Source organism: Pyrus communis, chromosome 11 (assembly GCF_963583255.1).
Source record: "Pyrus communis chromosome 11, drPyrComm1.1, whole genome shotgun sequence".
Lineage (NCBI taxonomy): Eukaryota > Viridiplantae > Streptophyta > Magnoliopsida > Rosales > Rosaceae > Pyrus > Pyrus communis.
In genome coordinates, this window is record NC_084813.1 from 18,506,680 (window position 1) to 18,528,671 (window position 21,992).

The 21,992-nt window shown below is 36.8% G+C and overlaps 2 protein-coding genes and 2 pseudogenes across 2 annotated transcripts; 1 reads left to right on the top strand and 3 right to left on the bottom strand.

Moving 5' to 3' along the window:
- Positions 1–6,625: 6,625 nt before the first annotated feature.
- Positions 6,626–7,030, bottom strand: LOC137709122 (S-protein homolog 3-like). The gene has a single exon (XM_068448248.1). The coding sequence runs from the start codon at positions 7,028–7,030 to the stop codon at positions 6,626–6,628; it is 405 nt and encodes a 134-aa protein (XP_068304349.1).
- A 1,488-nt stretch (positions 7,031–8,518) lies between these two features.
- Positions 8,519–12,026, bottom strand: LOC137709123 (glucose-1-phosphate adenylyltransferase small subunit 2, chloroplastic-like; annotated as a pseudogene).
- A 1,678-nt stretch (positions 12,027–13,704) lies between these two features.
- LOC137707794 (uncharacterized) lies at positions 13,705–17,567 on the top strand. The gene is made up of 2 exons (XM_068446714.1): positions 13,705–13,796; positions 16,982–17,567. The coding sequence occupies exons 1-2, from the start codon at positions 13,706–13,708 to the stop codon at positions 17,470–17,472; spliced, it is 582 nt and encodes a 193-aa protein (XP_068302815.1). The 5' UTR covers position 13,705; the 3' UTR covers positions 17,473–17,567.
- Positions 17,568–18,821: 1,254 nt separating this feature from the next.
- On the bottom strand, positions 18,822–18,926 carry LOC137709573 (5S ribosomal RNA; annotated as a pseudogene).
- Between the last annotated feature and the right edge of the window lie 3,066 nt (positions 18,927–21,992).

Below are 21,992 nucleotides of genomic sequence, written 5' to 3' on the forward strand. Positions count from 1 at the left end.
ACTTAAGGATACTCCCCCTAAGTTTGACACAATTCCAAAGAGAACTAGCAATGTTACAACTTAGAAAGTTTACGCATACCAGCTCCTTGAACAAGCTTCTGAAACGTAATCTTCGGTAGTGATTTGGTGAAAAGGTTGGCCATATTATCTTGTGAACGGATTTGTGTGACTTCAATGTTCTGATGCTTTTGTTGTTGATGTGAGAAAAAGAATTTTGGCTCAATGTGCCTGGTGTTGTCTCCTTTGATGTAACTCTTCTTAAGCTGTTTGATGCATGCTGCGTTGTCTTCATAAATCATCGTCAAGACAACAGTGACGGGGTAATAATCGCATGAGCTTTGAATATGGGAGCTTTGAATATGGCCCACAACTGCTCTCAACCAAAAGTATTCCCAAGTTGCTTCGTGTAAGGGAGAATTTCAGCATGATTAGACGAAGTGGCAACTAAGGTCTGTTTGGTTGACCTCCAAGAGACTGCAGTGCCTCCAACAGTAAAGACATAACCTATTTGAAAGCGCGCCTTGTGCGGGTCAGATAAGTATCCTACGTTAGCATAACCAACAAGGCGAGAATCGACATCTGTAGTACCCTTAAGGTAGTAGATTAAACAAGTCCACATCTGTAGTACCCTTAAGGTAGTAGAAGATGTCTTTGACATCAGTCTAATGTCTGGATGTTGGTGCATTACTGTATTATGCTAAAAGATTAACAGCGAATGAGATGTTGGGTCTAGTGTATTGAGCTAAGTATAATAAAACGCCTATCGCACTTAGATAAGGAACTTCAGGCTCCAAAATCTCTTCATCATCCTCATTCAGACGGAAATGATCTTGTTTTGCATCTAGCGATCGAGCGACCATAGGAGTACTCGAAGGCTTCGCTTTATCCTCATTAAAACGGCGCAACACCTTGTGGGTGTTATTCGTTTGATGTTCTAAGACTCCATCCGAATGGTGCTTTATCTCGAGACTAAGCCAATATCGAGTCTTTCGTAGATCTTTCATCTCAAATTCTGACTTCAGGTGTGCGGCAGTTCTCACGAGTTCTTGAAGAGTTCCAATGAGGTTCATGTCATTGACATATGCTGCAACTATCGCATTCCGCATAGTTTGTTGTTCACATATCCCTAACTAGTCAAATACTCACTCAAATGATTATACGACATTCTTTCAAATTGCTTCAAACCGTAGAGTGAACGCTTCTGTATCAAGATCCCCATAGAGATACGCAGTTACTACGTCCATTAATTGCATACTTAGTTTTTCAGAAACTACCAAACTGATAAGGTAGCGAAAAGTAATCACATCCATAACGAGTGAATATGTTTCGTCATAGTCAATCTCGGGGTATTATGAGAAGCCTTGCGCAACAAGACGAGCTTTGTAATGCATAATTTCGTTTTTCTCATTACGTTTTCAAATGAAAACCCACTTGGCTTATGAGCTACACATGTCAAAGAGTAGGAGCTGCATGTCCAAAAACCTTACATTTCGTAAGCGAATCGAGTTCAACTTGGATTGCTTGTTTCCAGTTTAACCAATTAGTTCTACATTGACATTCATTAACGAAAGGGGATTCAATGTCATCGCTCAACATTATCTCAGTAGCTACTGCATATGCTAATGCATCGTCGACGATCATCTCATTTCTATACCAAACATTATCCAAGCTATCATAATGGATTGAAATCTCACGATTCTCGGGAGGTGGATTCGTCTCTTTAAGGACACTTCCATAATCTAGAATTTCCTTATGAGTTGGATAGAATGAGTAGGTGACATTCGGATTCACAGTAGGCTCTTTAGGTGCCTGTTCCGTGGATTTCCTCTTTCGGAGGTGTGAATCCTTTAAACCAAGAGGTTTGCCACGCTTTTGTGTAAGGGCAGAAGATTGGCTAGCTGATAATGTATGTGGATCGATCAAGGTGGAGTCCCAAGCCTCCAGGAGGAAAGTTCGTCGTACATTTGGTACATCTATCTTTGCAGGCACATTCGCAGCTAGAATATGTGATCTTGTCACTCGCGCTAAATCGGTGAAACATCTGGCATGCTCTAAACTATGATCTGGAGATCTAATATGTGTTGCACATAAGTCTCGAACTGAGTGGTGTGGGGATATAAATGAGACAAAGTAGGAGTCATCCACGATAATTCGCATTGTTCTTCAGGAACGTTGACGTTCTTATCTCCCCCTAACGACAGGAAGACTGTCTCATAGAAGTGACAATTCGTGAAACGAATGGTAAAAAGATTGCCTGTCAAAGGTTCTAAGTAATGAATGATTGAATGAGAATCGTATCTGACATAAATACCCATCTTTTGCTGAGGCCCTATTTTTGTACGTAAGGACGGCAAAATCGACACATAGACTGCATAACCAAAAAACAAGCAGATGCGATATGTCGGGTTTGTATCCGTTAACCAACTAAAGGGTGCTACATGGTTGGGTTGCAACAGGCCTCAAGCTGACCAACATAGCTGCGTGCAATATTGTATGGCCCCAAGCAGCGATCGGGAACCTTGGTACGTATGACCAATGATCAAGCAATCATTTGTAAGCGCTTAATAAATACCTCTGCCAGGCCATTATGGGTATGAACATGGGGTATTGGATGTTCAAGATCAACCCCAACCGACATGCAATAGTCATCAAAAGATTTAGATATGAATTCTCTAGCATTATCCAATCGAATAAATTTGATAGGATAATCAGGGTAGTGAGTCCTGAGCTTAATAACTTGAGCCAACAGTTTGGAGAATGCAGCATTCCTTGTGGACAACAAGTGCACGTGTGACCAACATGTGAAAGTGTAAACCAAAACCATAAAATATCTAAATGGTCCGCAAGGAGGGTGAATTAGTCCACAAATGTCCCCCTGAATCCTTTGTAGGAAAATATGAGGATTCGAACAAATCTTATCATAAGAAGGCTTAATAATAAGTTTTCCCATAAAGCAGGTTTAACATGCGATTCCTTGAATCGAACTTGAGCTTCCGGTTAATAGATGCCCATGTGAAGATTTGGGGATACGACGCATCGCTGTTCGTCCAGGGTGTCCCAAATGATCATGCCACAGTGTAATTTCACGCAGTCCTAAAGGTAGGGCCGGCCATATAGTGGCTTTCTATAAGGCGTATAGTTATAGTATACAGACCACTCGGGATACGCTTCATCTTCTCTAGAATATGCTTCTGGCCATATTCGTAGGAAATTATGCATAGAAATTCAACTTCATTTTCTACATAGGTTTCAGCGTGGTAATTATTGTCTCTAATGTCTTTGAAACTCAGCAACGTTCTTTCGAAACGTGGAGAATAAAGTGTCTCATCAATGATCAAAATTATACCATTGGACAACATTATACGTGTCTTACCGTATCCTTTGATCAAGTTGGATGGGCCTAAGAGGGTTGTCAGAGGTGCATTCTTAGGTATGAAGTTAGTGAAATAGATGCGTTCACGTAAAACGGTGTGTGTGGTTGCACTATCTACCAGACAACTAACTTTCCCACTAGTCATACCTAGAATAAAAATTAATTTGAATCGGTCACATGCATAAAAGTTCTAAAAATAAATATCCATTCAAAATAATTTAAGTATTCAAGGATGGTAATTAATAAACTTAATATCCAAAAACAAATCACCAACAAATAATCCAAATATAAAAGAAAAGTGTTCAAAAATTAAACCAAAAAACAAGGAGGGTTCGGCCACTAGGTGGAATTTGGCCCCATTGTCTAAATTTCAACTAGAAAAATAGTTTATGTCTAAGATTCTAACTTCCATAGGCGTAATAGCCCCTTGAAAGTTAGAAACCTCCATCTTGGTACTCTCCGGTTCATCCACTTGCACAGAGTTTGATTTAAACTTCTTACAACATGAATGATATTCAGCTACAACCTTCTGGGAAGCACGACAAACACAGGACCAATAGTCCTTTGAACCACAACGATAGCACATGTCCGCATCCATGGTTTCAGGTGCATTGCCCTTATTCTTGAAGTTTGGGGCCTTATGAGCGAGGTTAGGGCACTTCTGGGCTCAATCTCCTCCCTTAGATGGGCTTTGGCTCTGCTGACCTTGACAGGATGGCTTCTGGCCACCTCTACCACACCTATTCTGGCGTTTGTTTGTGCTATAGTGTGCTTCAGGCACAGCAGTTGCCCTAGTAAGTCGAGTTTGATAATTTTTCATCAACAACTGATTCTACTTTTTAGTGAGAAGTAAAACAAATATCAAATCCGAAAACTTAAAGAACTTCTAAGCCCTATATTGTTGTTGCATGACAATATTAGTAGCAGAAAAGGTCCTCCAGAAGATCCTCTTCGGTCAAGGTCTTAGAAGACTTGAGAAGTGATCGGATTCAACAAAGTTTAGAATTATATTCATTCACATACTTAAAGTCTTGGAAGTGCAAATGATGCCAGTCATGTCTTGTTTTAAGCAAGAAGATGTCATTTTGGTGATCAAAACAATTAGCCAAAGCAACCCAAAGTTCTTATGGATCTTCCCTAGCAAGGTACTCGGTGTGCAATGCGTCATGAATATGTCTTCGGATGAAGATCATGGCAGTGGCTTTCTTAGCTTCGTGAACTGGGTTATCCATCTCATCTTCAATGGCGGGATGCAAATTCTTTGCAGTGAGGTGGAGCTTCACATCTTGGACCCACTTGAGGTAATTTCTTTCAGAAACCTCCAAAGCTGTAAAGTTGAGTTTGTTCAAATTTGACATGTTCCTAGCACAAAATAATGGACAAGATGTGGTTTGGTAATGGAGAAAAATCAATTCATTCACATAGGAGTAGAACATTTGGGTTCTAATAGACATTTATTGGTTTAAATTCGCATGAAAAAACTTCGGTTTGTCATGGGTGATGTTTTTAAGGAAAACTTTAGGTTTTCAAACAAGGCATGTTTCTAGAAACTTCAGGTTTCGAAATAATTATGAACTTCAGGTTCATATGTTCCTGCAAACAAACGCAAATATATATACAGAAATATGCAACAAGAAAATATGCAAATAAAACTTCAGGTCTATAATTATAATTGAATTAATTATTTGGACTTCGGGCCAAATTTAAAGTGTGGGTGAAAAATTATAAAACCTAAAGTGTCTAAAAATAATAGACAACTAATACTCAGGGTCCAAAAACATGGACCAAAGTCCACGGGTGGGCTGAGCAAAATTGTACTATGGTCTAGGCCCAAAAACTAGGCTTAGATAGACACGGGCTGATCAGGCGCCAAACACAATTTAAGCTGCAAGCCCATTAGCAACAATCGGGCAGCAAAAACCGGGTCCAAAAAACAATGGCCCAAATGGGCACTGATCAGATGCAGGTATACCAATGTACTAGCTGCAAGCGGGGATGGCGTGTATACGGAACATGGATACACCAGCACAGGACTGGGATCCGGTGCATCGCGGGCATCTGGAATCAAATCTAATCTATGATTTATACAATCACACTTAAACAAGAAGTTTATAACATTTCATATAAAATTATATATAATATATATTTTAAAAATTTAGGTCTCGTGAGGTTTCACCTCAAGGCTTTCTCCTAGGCAGGGCTATCCATGAAACGCCTCGCCTACGCCTTTGCCTTTTAAAACATTGGTCAACGGTTACCTTGTGTTAGGGGGTGAGCAAAAATGTACTCAAAATTCTTAAGCAAGTGCTTAAGAACATTTAACTATGCACTCAAGTTCTTACAATCGATTCTACTCACCCCTAATTTGCATGTAACAGAAAATAATAAAATATCACATTACTCAAAATTTTTACTTAAACATCTTTCAAACAATCCAATGTTTCATTTTTTTTACAGTGCCTCCAAAAACATTACGTTTTTATAGGGTGAAGTTAATATAATTACCCAGTTTAGGGATAATTTAAAATGGTGTTAATCTTTTAAAATTTTTCAAATAATTATCTAACATTTTAAAAATTGAAGCGTTAAGTGAGGAACTTGAGAAGTGTTACAGCGGGATTTTACCTTGACGTCATTTATAAAGCTCTAACTCCCCAAATTGATTCCTTTAAACTAGACAAAGTTAGCGTTTAATTTGGTTGAAAGGGCTCAAATTGAGGATTCAAAATTCTAAAATATGAAAATTAGCCTCAACATTTGTCCATATCATTACTTAAATTTGATGACATTGTCACTTAACAGTAGTGATGTTATCACTTTACGTTGGTGACCTAACGAGTGTTTATATTTATAAATGTTTTGTGGTTATTTGAAATATTTTAGTTATTCGTACTTCCTTGTTTTTTTAACCATAAAGGTTGGGACTAATTTGGAATCACACTAGAGGTTGGTTAGTTATTCGTACTTCCCTGTTTTTTAACCATAACAAGCAGTTGCTAGCTATAATTGGTGTATTTGTGTTAAGTTACCAAAAACAAAAAAAACAAAAAACAAAAATTGTGTTAATTATGACTAGCCCATCTTTTAGTTTAGAACAAACATAACCCTTAAGAGTAAAATAATGTTGTTAAGAAACAGTAACAATTAAACTCTTATTATTTATTTAAAATATAAATTCATCCGAGTTCATTTTTCATTACATAATAACAGCCAAACTCAATCAAACCAAAGATAACTGATTAATGGACTATACTAATCATTCCATTTATAGCATCTGTCGTAATTGTTGGTGTCCCAGTTCCACAGGCATGGATGGCCTTCAAACACAGCCCAATTACATGTTCCACAATAATCACCATCTCTAAAGTTATCATATATATCGAACCATTGAAATGCACCTGGCCATTCAAAACTGCAGTAGAATTTTGTTACTGTGATGAAGCTAGGTTTGAAGTGGAATTGAAAGCTGGCGTTCGGTGGAAGCGTTTGGAGACCAAGATCATCGTCCCCGGATTTGCAGTGAAGGTTGAGGGTCTGGCCTTTCTCCAAAGAGTTTGTGATCTTAACATGTTTTCTCTCGACTGCATCACAAATGGTAACTGTGAACAAAACCAGCGTGACTAGCAGCAGTACTGCACTTCCGTTGAACCAACCCATGCTATACATATAGCTTGTTAATTTGAAGAAAATCAAATTTTATTTTGGTGTGAAAACACTAGGATGAACCATGCTTTAATAGTTGCTAGCTAGAGGTACCATCCACAAAGTCTCACATTTGCTTTAGTGCAATTTTTTGGCCGGGTACATTTGCTAGCTAGTTCTTTATTTATAAAATTATGGTAATAGATCGATTCACGTATAAAATTAATTTTGTTAGAATAATTTACAGTTGTGGAAAGACATTTAATTTTTCATAACAATGAATTTAGTTAAAAATGTTGACGAGCTTAGTAGTTGTCATGTAATTGAAGGTCTGAATTCTACTAACAAAATTATCATGCAGTAATTTTTTTTATACAAGCGATATTATTATACTTTAAGCCTATAAAAATTTGATGAATAGAATTCAAACTTAAGTGCATACGGTCTAACACATAAACTCTATGTAATGTGGCTACGCTTAAATATACACGTGGTAATTTAGTCATAGGAGACTAGGAGTACAAGTGATTTTAAAAATCATGTACAGCTAGCTGAGAATACTTGGTAATTCTAGGAATGAGGAAATATGAAAGGAAAATACTAGGTCGATCATCAGTGAACATGTTTGGCAAGGTCCGCTTACAGGTAAGAGGTCCTTATTGCTGGTAAGGGGATGTCCTATACACCGCTTCATGTCACATCATGTTCAATTCTACTTGGATGTCCCAAGCGTTCGTGGCACAACACGTGTTAAGTGGAGTAAAATTAGTCCAAATGGTACAACTGAACAACATTGGTAGAGGCACGGATAAGTGCATAACCAATGATTTCTTCCATTAAACAGAAGTAGATTCTACAAGATTGAGGTTCAAGAAAACTATCCCTTATTCTTGTCAACCAAGAAGCTTTAGCCATCAAGGATTTCCTTTCGTACATCACATTAGCACCTTTTCACTTCTTGTGTACAAGGCGGGCCGTGAGGATAGCCGAAGTAGGCGCCCGCTTAGGGCCTCCACTTCGGAGGCCCTTAATTTATATATAATTTCTTAAAATTGAAATTCAATAAAAATATCAAAAAATAAATCATAGGGAAATGAAAAAGAATTGGTTGAAAAATTAGATTATGTAAACTTAATTAGCACATTTGCGTCTAATAATGCAGGTGTGTAATATTGAAGTAACGTTTGTATATATATTTTTTATATTATTTTTTAATAATATTTTATGTAGAAATAGATTTTTTTTCATGTACTTAGCGAATTTTTTTAATATATATCAACGTACAAAGGATCGAGGATCAGAGAACTCTAGTGCCCCACTTCGAAGGCTTGCCTAGGGTCCACAAATTTTCAGGGCTGCTTGTGTAATTTTGTGAAAGGGATGTATCAATGTCATAATCTTGAAGCATGTTAACGTTTCAGACATCGACTCTGTGAACATGGTAAGATGTGAAGTAAACAATTGGCAAAAAAACTTTATTTGAGATAGAAGTTGAGCATCTACAGAGCAAATTCGTCTCTTCCTCATTAACTACATCGTAATACCGTGAAATGGACATTACATGAACAGTAGACAGAACGGCTCAAAGTACTTGCTAAGTTGCTAGAGCTGCATCTCAGCCCAGTAACTCAAAGGAACCTTCGCTCTTGGCATTAAACGAGTGGAAAATAAGGAGGCGGCTAGATTACTGTTCCACTAGGAATCAAGGCATCCTTGATCACTGTGACAATCCCGCTCTTTATGAAATATCCGTCTGTTTCTCTTGCTGCTTCTTGCACATTGTCGCTATTGTTAATCTGTAGTTCATACTCGTCGATGGTCAGTTTCATAAAGATAAAATGTAAAATGTTTTGAGTGATCAGCTAAGAAGAATAAAGTTCTAATTTGAATGTATGTCGAACCAGACATTGCATCGAATGTAAGCGGGAAATAGGCAGTACATATAGGAGGCGGTTTTCTGTATCCATTTAAGAAGTTTCAAATTGGCTGTCCATAAAATTTAGACTTAAAATTAATAAAAAACTGAAAAAAAATCATATTAAGATGATACTATGCTTACCTTAACATTCTCTCCAATTCGCGCATTCTTATCAATTATAGCTCTCCTAATGTGGGAATTCTTGCCAATACCAATTGGAACGCTGCCCTTCGCAGAAAGGAACCTCCTGTCAGCATCAGTCTGGGACAATCACAACAATTGCATCAGTATAATCTATCCAACCCATAGAAAGGTCAAATGAACAATGACAGTATTTCTAAGGAAAGTCCATTCATCTCTATAAAACAAACAAAAAATGTTTATACGGTCATGTCTTGACTTAAAATAAAAAGCAGCAAGTGCTAAATCTACAGCAGGTTTTACCTCATAGTAGTCAGCTCCCATCAGTAATGTGTCTTCAACGACAGCACCCTCTGCTATGCAAGACCGAAGTCCAACGACTGAATGGTGAATTTTACAGTTCTGTGTTTATGTAAAAGATAGGATTGGGTTAAAGAGCAGGAATGAAATTGGTTATACTGATCCCCGTTTCTTGCAACGATAGCACATAGATGCAAGTTTTTCTGAAATTGAAGAGAACACGGGACTGTGATGTGGCATCATAATGAAACAATTTAGCAAAATGCTGAATGTTTCTACAAAGAACTTACCTTTATTACACATCCCTCGCCAATAACACTATCTGTGACATCAGCATCAAGCATTTTCGATGGAGGTAAATACCGAGGTTGGGTTTAGATAGGGGATGAACGATCATAAAAGCTACAGTATAAAGTTCAAAATTAGGCCGGAATACTAAATCCAGATCAAACTGAGAGCATAACATATGAATTGGCCAAACAAAACAGGAATACAAACAAGTTATAGAATAAAAGGTACCTGAAATCTGGAACTGGTTTTTTTGTTATCCCCAAGTTTGCATTGTAGAAAGCCTCAATGGTACCAATATCTTCCCAGTAGCCATCATACAAATAAGCTTGAACCTGTAGGCATTAATAATTAGTATTCCGGGGGCTGAATATCTGGATGAAGGGTAGCAGGGGACAGAAAGTGTGGAACTGGGAAATATTTAGCAGACCATATAAAATCAATTTAGGATACTATCTTTTTCAGTACAAAGGGATTTGTTCAGTTTCGAATGAAAGATATTTGCAATTATGTAATACCAACAACTATCCAATCTTTTCCACCTCTTTTGATTGATCTTTCGTAGAAATTACAGAACAAAATATATGAATGAAAACTTACTCTCAAACCAATGGAAGTTGCGCCTGGAATAACTTCACTCCTGAAATCATTTGCACCAGGAAACTTGTCTCGAAGTAGATCTAACATGACATTTTTGCTCACAACATATATACCCATGCTGGCAATATAAGGCATCTCTTTAGCTCTCTCATCATCAAGACCCAGGATAGTTGTATCAACCTATATAACAAACAACATTTTGCATCAATAATCAATCACACACCTAAACCCACAAGCGTTTGAAGTTCAAAATGAAACGCATACGTAATGCACTAAATAATGAAAAACAATCTGCAAGTGGATCGTTCACCTTCATAGCTTTGAGTTGCTCCCCTTTTGGTTTCTCAGCAAACTCAATAATCCTTCCCTCTTCATCAATCTTCATCAAACCAAAGGTGGTAGCGCGCTTCTCATCCATGGGCAGAGCAGCCACAGTGATGTCTGCATCAGTTTCTCTATGCGCCTGAATAAACCTCTCATAGTCCATCCTATACAAATGATCCCCAGCAAGAACCAAAAATTCCAACACATTGTGCTCCTCGAACAACCACAAGTACTGTCTCACGGCATCCGCAGTACCCTGTAAAGCACCAAAACCAAATATCCCAACTCAAAAACCAATAAAAACAAAAAATCCAAGCTCAAAAACCAATCAAAACCCGATTTCCAACACAACCCCACATTTGAAACAAGCTTTTTAATCACCTGAAACCAATTGGGATTCTCAGGGCTCTGCTGGGCAGCAAGAACCTCAACAAAGCCTTCATTTTTGTAGCCACCCATATTAGTAGCATAAGCACGAGAAAGATGGCGATTGAGCGAAGCGGAATTGAACTGGGTCAGCACATAGATCTTGGACACGTTGCTGTTGAGGCAATTACTGACTGGGATATCGATCAGCCTGTAGTTTGCTCCCAATGAACAGCAGGCTTCGCACGCTTCTTGGTCAATGGGTAAAGCCTCGTCCCAGCTCCCCCACCCAGGATAATCCCCAACACACTCTACACATTAACACAAACAAAATTCCCAAAATTTCAATCCAAACAAGAACACATTATGCGAATGCATAGAAACAAAAACACCAAACGCGACAGAGAGGGCGAGAAATGAATCACTTACCCGGCTCGCATCGGGATCAAGACACGTCTGGGAGTTCTTGGAATCGGAAACAGCCTTCGGAGAGACAACCAGCGGCGGGACTCTGTGAGTTGGGCATTTCCTCTACAAACGATTTTATTTATTTTACCCGAATTTCAGCACAAAATAGTCAGATAATGTATATTCTCCTAGAGAAATAAAGACAGGGTCAGGTCAACCAGATCCCATGCCAAATCAGCAGACTATAGCTCAACTGCCAAATCCTAAATTCTGTTACTTTTGATCGAAAGCTGGTCAATGTAAATGAAGTTATAAACTAACGAGTCCCCGATCGACCAGCCCATTATTGTAACCAACAAATGTGAAAAAAACATTCACATTGACAAGATATGGTGATGATGATTTGTACTACTAGGGCTCCAGGCATCATAAGCCACATAATTACGCAACATTTTGACGTCCACTAAATTAAAGTTGTTGGGCTGAAATAGCCAACCCAAACCTACAGGCCAGGCAGGGTTTTTTTTTGGTCGGGCCGTTCGTTTGACACGTATGTTTTAACTAATACAATGCTGAGTGTAGATCAAACTTTAAATATATTGTTTTAGATAAATCAAAACCTACTGAAAATTGTCTCATGGTCTGACTGGCTGTATAATATGCCATTTCTCATGTGGTGCCTCCAAACTTCAATTTCATGTTCAATTCATGAAAAAAAAAAAACAAGTTTTTATCATTAACGTGTGTGACAGTAGGTTTGGGAGCTTGAAGAACAAGATTCTTGGGATGAAGATTAGCTTTTATCTCACATTTTACTTGGAATGCAACTGCAAAATCTTCAAAATCAAATGCGCAAGCAAGACTAGCTCGTTGATACCATCATGATAATAACAGAGAAGAAGAAGAATCACAAAAGAAGAAGAAGAAAGAAATGAAAACTTAGAGTAGAATAAATCATTTCTATTTCTTAGTAACTGCTTTGTTTTCAACTTAATCAATGGTACAAGATTAACTTAATTGGAGGATTGAATCAAAGTTGTGGGGGAGTATGAGTGAAAAGCTCCAAATCATGGCCAAAATGCCCCAAATCAAATGTGTAAATTAAACCTTGAACAATGAGTATATTTTACACCATTCGTAAAAGGTGGGTTGCTTCACCGTTCCCTAACATGAATTGGGGCCATTGCAGGTGTGGAGAATATATATTACTATATATTAATAAAACTATAAGATATCTCCAATGTACTAGAAAAGTTATACTCATATATGATTCAAGTGCAAAGTCATATTTGACATTTGATATAGCTCTAAACATGGGATTCTCACCACATAAGATACAAAAATTATATTTGTCTCTAAATTTGACTAGACTCCTTCTAATTTACAAGAGTTAAAGTTAAAAATCAAATTTGATTTCATATGCATCGCATATAAAATAACTTGCAGCACCACATTTAGAGTCAAATATGACTTCATAAACTTTAACCTTCAAGTTTTAGATTGGAAATACAATCTAGTGGTATTCGTTTTCAATTGACTATTGTGAATGTCAATTTCTGTACTAAATCCTTTACTAATCTTAGTTTAAATAAGTCGTTGTTACATAAAAAAAAGACAAACTCTACGGGTCAACTTTCAACAAAGAATATATGACATAAGCAAAAATACTGGAATCTCAATTTCTTGGTCACTCTCCTGTGTGATACTAAGAGTAGAGGTTACAATACTAAAAGCATATCTATTTATTCTTCATTCTTAATATCAAATCTAAAAACAAGTAATCATGCGTTCATTGATCACTGGTTACCGAGAACCCCTAGAATACTAAGGAACAATCGTGAGGGCTCTGGACTCAAGTCACCTCCCTTTTCTTTCTTTCCTGGCTTTCTGAGCGTGGCTATTGCCCCCTTTTTCTTTTTGTTATTTTGTATTGGTTACATTTGATTACTCCTTCGACCTTTAGGTAGGTTTGTTTATTGAATCCTCTTCAGTAAATAACAAGGCTTTGCCCAACTTTGCATTTATGTTGGGAATATGATACCAATATTCCAGCGGAGGTTGCGTGTCCAGCTGATCCGTAATATTATTCCAGGAAAAGCAGCCCATGCACCTCTTCATTTCTAAGTAGCTTCCCACTTTCCCCCATTTTCTTCTTATTAGTTTGCCAATGCAATCCTTTGTTTTATTTGCATACTTAATAGAGTTTAATAACTAGCTACCTGCAGTTTGTTGGCTTCCATTCCTTCCAATCCGTAAGTAGTAATTAGACTACATTAATTTCATTGCTAAGTTTTTGTTTGTTTAGATACTACATATGATATGCTCCACCGAATCACAGGTGGAACATGGCACAAGGTCTTTGGGAGACCATGGCACAAGGTGTTTCGGCGGCCATGTCACGCGTGTTTCATCCATTAGTGCCCAATACAAGCACAGGTGCGTCTGTCCCTCCTTGCCAAAACAACAGGGAAAAAATGAAAATCCTTTCCTATTTCATTATCTAATTAAATAATTGTCTATACTTTTTTCTTAAGAAAATGTTAAGATACTATGTTTTCATGCCACATTTGTGTGCCATCTAGTATTTAAAATATCGAAATAGGTGGAAATATTAAATACAAATTTATAAAAATATTAATATCGGTTGCCTTCAAAGAAAATGTCGAAAATTTGTTAAAAAATGTAAGAATTTAAAATAATACTTTAAGGAATGTTATATCAAACCACAATACATGTATTAATAAAAAAAATTAATGATTACATAACATGTCCATCTTTTGCGCAGATAAGAGATTCAAGGAGTCCTTATCCCACAAATCTTTTTTCTTACCGAATCTTATCCCACTGATGTACAATTCAAACATAATATATAACTTAATTCAAATGAAAACAATATCAATAGAAAAATTCATTCCAACACATTTAATCTTTTTTGTCAAACAATAGATTTGTTAGATTAGATGTTAGATTATGGAGTCGATGAGGTTCGAACTTACGCCGTAGTGCAAGGGCAACACTCATCTTCACCTCCATCCGCAGATGTGTGCGATTTTAGTTCCATGTAGAAATATAAATCCTTGAATTAATTTGATACAATGTACAAATCTAACTCCTTGAATTAATTTGGCGATTTTGGTTCTGATTTTGTCTCATTTAGTCTCAGTTCACTCTCATTGATTTCGGTGACCTGAGACTAAATGGGACAAAAAATTGCAGTTTCAGAGGCAAAGCGAGACAAAACCAGTTTCAAAGAGTAAAGTAAGACTAAATGGTAGTTTCAAAGAGGGGGGGGGGGGGGGGGGGGGGGGTTGAATCAATTAATAAGCCAATAATTTATTGTTACATATCCGTACTAACTTTTAGGGATTACTGTGACTCTTTTTCCAACATTACATCTTCAAAATTGGTATGCTCCAATACTAATGTCGTTTTTTGTATCCATATAACTTTAATTAAGGATATTTAAGTCATTTTATTAAGGGTAAATCTCAGTTTACTACCCTCAAGTTTTATTGTTTTTAACATTTAATACATGAAGTTTTTTTCGTCCCAGAGTCATACCTAAAGTGTTAATTTTAGGACAGTCTCGTACATCCGTTAGTTTGGTTGTTAAGTCTCCTGTTAACTGATGATGTGGCGCCCATATGGACAATGACTGGCCGTCACGTGTCATTAAGGGGTCCACGTGGAAATTAAAATTTCAAAAAAAAAAAAAAATTTCTCACCCAAATTTAAAATATTAAAATAATTAATTAAATAAAAGTCTTAAAAAAATAAAAAAATAAAAAAATAAAAAAAGAAGAAGAAGAAGAAGCCCAGAACCCCCTTCGTCTTCCCCACCTCGTCCATCCCCTCCACCCTGTCCACGGCTCCACCCCTCCATCCCATCCACCCCTCACCCACTGACACCCTTCCCCTTCCCTAATACCCACCCTTACCACCAAGCCTTTTCTCCTTCCCCAAAAACCTAAAATTCACATCGCCGATATCTCATATCATACGACCTCTAGCGAATGGTAGCACCTACCATATCCTTACTCTCAATCCCTCTAAACCAATCCCAGCTCTTAGATCAGTGATATTCAACACACCTCTGCGCAGTTTGCCACCGAGTCTTGGATCTAGATCGGACTGATCCAGATCGGCGTGGGATAACAGTTGCATCGATGGAAAAGGACGACAAGATCTTGTCACTGGCGTCACAGAGGCAGAACAGTCGGATTACAGTGACAGTGGTGGTGCCGCCGACTCAGAACAAAACCCTAACCCTAGCTTTCCTGCCATCAAGTAAGCAGCAAGGGCGAAGTAGCGATGGAGGAAGGGAAGATTGCTGGAGCAAGGGGCGACAATGGTGTTGATCAAGGTGTGGGGGGAGAGGTACTTGGAGCTGAGCGATGAAAGAAGGGAGAGAGGGAGGGGGTCAGGGGTTGAGGTAGGGCCCAAAAACTTTTTTTTTAAATTTTTTAATATTTATGTGGGCCTCTATGACACGTGGCACCTAGTCACTGTCCATGTGAGCGCCAAGTCACTAGTTAACGTTTGATTTAACAGCAAACTTAATGGATGTACGAAAGTGTCCAAAATTATGACTTTATATACCACTTTGGGATAACAAAAACTTCATGTATTAAATGTTGAAAACAAAAAAAACTCCAGGGTAATAAACTGAGATTAACCTTTTTTTTTTAAGTACACCTTTATTAAGTAATAATCTTCCTATACTTATAAAATTGGTTTTGTCATAACATTATTACTATACAGAGATTTTACTGTAAATGAGTCTCCTGCAATCATATTGGGATCACTTTTCCCTTGCACAATCCCACACACTTAATCAATCTTGAGCATTGTAGTAAAATGTAAATGATCTCAAGGACATATAATGTGTAATTATAATATAAATTTTATAACCATATTCATATTCATATTCATGTGCATTTAGCATTATTTTTTATTGTTTGAAGGCTTTTTCGCCAAAATGGTCCTGGAGATTTGAATGACTCATCACTTTGGTCCCTAAGATTTGAAATTCATAGAATTGGTCCCTGAATTTATCTACAAATAATTATTTTGATCATTCCTTGAAAAATCTCAATAAAATAAGGATAAAATGAAAAAAATATCCTCAAATTTTGTCAAATCATTTTGACCTATTATTTATTAAATTGAGGGTATTTTTTTTTATCATTTTGATTCTTATTTAACATGATTTTTCACCGAATAACCAAAATGATTAATGATGGACAATCTTAGGGACCCACTTCCATTGATTTTAAATCCCAGGGGCCAAAGTTTGCAAATCTCAATAACTATTTTGGCTAAAAAGCCTTGTTTGAACATATTTAAACTGTGTATTTAATTAATGGCATGAATGATTTCTTGGTTTTCTTTGTGATTAAATTTCAGTGCTCTATTTTCCTAAAACTTTGGAGTGTTAATCACAATGATCCCATATAATTTTTCTAGTTGTCATATAACTTCATTAAAAAGTTAAATAACAAGGAACCCTTAACATTATCTTCCATCGTTTCTATGATTGAAGTTTAACTACAGAATAGTTCATGCATCAAACTAAACTAGTATGGGGAAATTAACAATAACAAACACGATAAATTTGACAGGATTTGAATGTCAGTGTAAACCTTTCTTTGAGGCTGTGCAAGCTGGCCGTTGGGAAACTGCAAAGGACTTTTGCATCCAACATCCGGAGGCAGTAAGAGTAAGACATCCATCTTCTGGGAAGACAGCTCTTCACATTGCAGTTGAAGCTGGGCATGTGGATATTGTGAAAGAATTGGTGTCGTTGATGGAAGAGGGCGACTTGGAAATAAAATCAACACAGGATGGTCGGACAGCTCTTGCTATTGCTGCAATTAAAGGGATTACCGAAATGGCTCAATGCATGGTAACAAGGAACGAAAAATTACTCGGCATTCCCGATTCAAACAACGAACTTCCAATTGTGTTAGCTTATTTGCTTGGGCATCGGCATATGGCTCGATATCTCTACTCCGTCACTCCACTTGAAGATTTAATGCCAGACAAAGGACCTCATGGCGCTACAATAATCTCCAATTGTTTTACATCCAAAGAATTTGGTAAAAGTTTTTAAATATGAGTAATAACATGCTGTTGAGGGTTCGTTTGATAATCATTTTAGTTGTTTGGTAAACTACTTTCAATTTTCTAAAAAAAAAAAAAAATGAAAACTGAAATTAAAAGTTTGAAAACTATATAAAAAAATTGCCTTCAATTTTTATTTTTTTGAAACTTGAAAACTAAATGTAGTTATCAAACAAGTTTTTGGTTTTCAAATTAAAAACGTGATTACAAAAACTAAAAAAGAAATGGTTATCAATTCGCAACTTGAAAAATAAATAGCTTATTCTAGCTACAGTTGACTCTTTTTTCCCATAGCTACAAATTACTATAGCAAACTAATTATTTATGGAGAATTTGTAAAGTTAAAAATCAACAGATATCTCATGGGATTTAATTCATCGTTGCCCAAAATTGGCCGTTACTCGGGACCGCCTACAGTTGACCCCTTTAGAATATTTAGGTAGGGACGCTTCTTCATTCCCGAGCTGAGCGAAGCTCAGTTTCTGGCAACAATGGGTTTACAACTGTTAGTGTACCACAAACTCCCTTCTCTTTCTATTAATTATTTTCTTTCACTTTTATATGACATATTTTCTTGTCTTGATAGGTCTATACATACAACCTCCTCCTCGCATCAATCATATCTGTGTAACTGTTCAAAATGAAGAAAATCCCCAAGCTAGTAACGGAAGGAGTTTAATTCGCTCAGGTTTGCTATCCCCTTCCTCTCCCATCATTAACAAGTTAAAAACGTTGTATAAATGGTACGATCTCAAGTATAACTCACATAGATCACAAGTTCAATACTTAATCACTATGACTAATCCCTCCCTACCTTGCTAAATTTGGAGAGATTATTGGGAGAGTTTTCTTCATTTGTGGAGATTAGTGGGAGGATAAGTGCATGTTTGGTAATGTTGCAAAATAATTTTTCATTTTACGGATACAAAACGAGTATAAAATGCGTTTGACATGTTTTTATAGACCCATAAAATGAATAGCATAAAATACAATCATGATTACCCTTTTTGACTTTATAGCACTTACTGACTAGAGAAGATGATTGCATGATTTGGATTCCCCACGCCACAATCATCTTTCGAAAATATTGATCGCACCTGTGACATTACCAGGTTATATCAATACATGAGAAGAGAGGCCGATCATAAGCTTCAGGAACCTGTGAAAAAAGGAAAATAACAATAATGAATTTGAATTTACTACAATTTTCTCTAAGACCCTGCTTCCTATAAATAAGTACTCTATTTAAAAATTCAATTCTCATCGTTAGCTGTTTATCCCATTAAAAAAATAACAACACAACAAAACCTTTTCCTATTAGGTGGGGTCAGCTGTGGGGTGATGCAACACGAGGTCATCATCCTAGTACTATTCTCGTCCAGACTCGCTTAACTTCGGAGTTCTTATGAGATCCGATGCATGTGAGTTGGTATGATCGCATCCCAAGGATTCGACATAAGATAGGAGTGCCGGCTGTTAACTACCTGACGCCCTCTTCCTCCTCCTTTATCTGAGCTTGAGACCGGCAAATGTAAGATAAATTTAACCCATTGAAAAAATAAAAACTTAAATTAAGAAACAGTTGAAAAGATATGATATCAACACCTTTGGCAAAAGTAAGGCCAAATCCCTTCGAAGAGATATGATATCAACTACCACATATTCCAGTGATGTTCAAGGGCCAAAACAAAAAAAATGCATTACCACCAAAAAAAACTCAATGCATTACTCACAGGCGTTGGACCCCAATTTTTCATGCAATGAAGCTCACTTTACCACATTCCCTTCTTGCCTATAACTTTTAAGAGTCCCGCAACTTTTTATGAATTGAAAAATAAAGCTTTTACAGGACATATTTGAAAGAAAACGTGATGAGCTAAGAACAATATATTGAAAATAGATAAACAACTTACGTATCTGTGGAACATCTTTGTTTGCTTTCACCTCCGCTCCACCTGCATATAAATATAAATATATATATATATATATATATATATATATATATATGTATATATATGTATGTACACACACACACACACACAAGCATCAAATCAATGTTCACACTCTTAGCATCTAGGTAGAACAATAATTACACCAAGAAAACTTGACTCTTCAACAATCCAATTGATGTTGTATTGCAATCTATACAACCAGTGACAGATTAAAATAACAAAACAGCAACAAAAAATCCTAATTCAAATTGAAGCAGTGTAAAATCGAGATTGAAAATGCAAAAATACACAAAACTCGCGCCATAACCACCGGCTCGACTTCACCGCCAGCTCCGGCCTCATCACACACATCGACGCCACTCCAACTCCGTTCTTCGCCGTCCCGCCTATCCCATACCTACAAAACACACAAAAGCCGATCAAAATCCTTACATTTCTTAGATCTGAAATTGAGGAAATTTGGTTACGAATTTGTAGAAACTAGCCTGGGGTTTGGAAAGTGATAGATCCAAATCTCTAACCCCTTAATCAACCTGCAAGTCACAGAGGATAGAGAGGGATCGAGAGGGAAGGAAGAGAGAGAGAGCAGAGCTCTTGAATTGTTTTTTGGTTTTGTATTTCTGTTTGTAAATTCTGATCTCCTTACAAACCAAAGAGCAAGTGCTCTTATACATGAAGTGTGACTACTACCAGCTGGCATTTCTAACTAATTTCCCTAATAACAAGTAAGATCCTCAATTACAACTAACTTGACTCTTAATTTGTGATTAAGATAATCACAATCCTCAGTTCATAACAGAGAGAGGGCGAGAAAAGGATTCTGGATGTATAATTTGACGATCATTGGTGATCGGTGGACAACAGCGCCGTTGCGTGAAAGAGAAAAGGGAGTTAGGATGCAGGAGGGATTTCTTCGAGGGGGAGAGAGGAGAGAGGAGAGAGAGGATTAATAACTTTTTTTCCATAACTTTTTAAAATTTTATTTTACACAACAGGCACCATATTTTTATACAAAATTTACATATTATTTAAATATACTAAACGCAAGGACCATGTTTGGTAGCTTCTGTAAAGGCACAAAAGCCATGTTCCGTCAAAAGTAATCAAGCCAAAGTATACATGTCTCACTTCTCAGTTCTCATGGTTCCCGTGGCCGAGACAATGTACTATCAAGAAATGTAAACTTATATGTGTGAGGTCTAACGACCCTCATATTTATAACATGTTTACGTACCTATAATCAGAAATAAAATACGAAATTAATTTCTAATTACGAAACACTTCTTTGTTTACTTAACATGGAGGAATTAAATTTTATGTGGGTCCCATCTAAATTATGGAATCCAATTCTTGTTTTTGGAGGATTTGGACTCCCTATACGAGGGAGGGATTTGGATTCCGAAAGAAGTTGGTAATTGGAATGGACTTGTTTTACCAATTGTGTCATCAGTTGGTTTTTAGTATTCCAACATGGCCCTTCATCTCACCAGAGAGACATTGCTCAGCTCTGCAAATTTTTCATCCCTTCACCACCGCACCCTCCCCCGTCCAGGGCCACATCTCATGCCCACTGCAACCACTCGCAACCATCTCTCTTTGTTTGTCTCTAGAGAATTTTGTAATCAGAACACTGGAAGTGAGTGAAAGAGTTATGGTGTGGTGGTGGCTCAGTTCTTTATCAGGAGTTGCCTGAGATGCATTGGAGATAGAGTGTTACGGTGGGAGAATAGAGAGTGTGGCGGTGGGGAATAGAGAGAGATGGAGAGTGCTACGGTAATAGATAAGTTTGACAAGGTTTTTTTTGTTTTTTATTTTTCTCTTAATAAGAAATTAATTAATGTTTTCTATTAATTAGACTATAAAATAACTTATTTACTAATAAAAAAAGAGTAATAATAATTTATTTGAAATGCATAGGAAAAAAAATGAATAAAACTAATTAAAGTTTAATTATATACGAACAATTTAATTAGTATATAAAATAATGGAAAAAAATTAGACCATAAAATAATTTATTATGGAAATGGGCATTTTAGTAATTATATTAATTTATATTCCGATTGAGATGAATTAGTAAACAACTAATATGAACTCAGTTTCAACTTTAGTCCGATTCCACCCAATTTAAGTAAATAGCCTCAACAGGAATCTGATTCTGACTTTTTCTCATTTCAACTCCTCATCAATTCAGTTTCTCCTCAATCTGATTCCTTTTATTTTGATTACGGTTACGTAAACGAGCTATTAATGGAATCCTAGAATAGGACTTGAGGCATGTTGGTTGAAAAGTCAACTATTGGTCAAAGAGGCACCTCTAGGGTTATGAAACCCTTCTTGGTCTACAAAGTACAAACATTGGATTTCCATTATACAAGTTCCATTAGGTCGGTCATATATCTAACAACATGCTCCATAAGTTTCACCAACATTTTTTCCATTGCAGTGGGACGTTTAGTGGAACAGCTTGTTTCTTATTCAAAAAAACAAGAGGAAGGGCTTGTTTCGAAAATTGTTGAGATACTTGGTATGCTAGTAACAATTTTATTTGTTGTAGATT

Excerpts from the sequence above, each read along its gene's own strand:
- LOC137707794 (XM_068446714.1), top strand. The coding sequence starts at position 13,706 with ATGGCACAAGGTCTTTGGGAGACCATGGCACAAGGTGTTTCGGCGGCC. Across the intron at positions 13,797-16,981 it reads AGTGCCCAATACAAGCACAG|GATTTGAATGTCAGTGTAAA; the intron begins GTGCGTCTGTCC and ends TAAATTTGACAG.
- LOC137709122 (XM_068448248.1), bottom strand. The coding sequence starts at position 7,030 with ATGGGTTGGTTCAACGGAAGTGCAGTACTGCTGCTAGTCACGCTGGTT.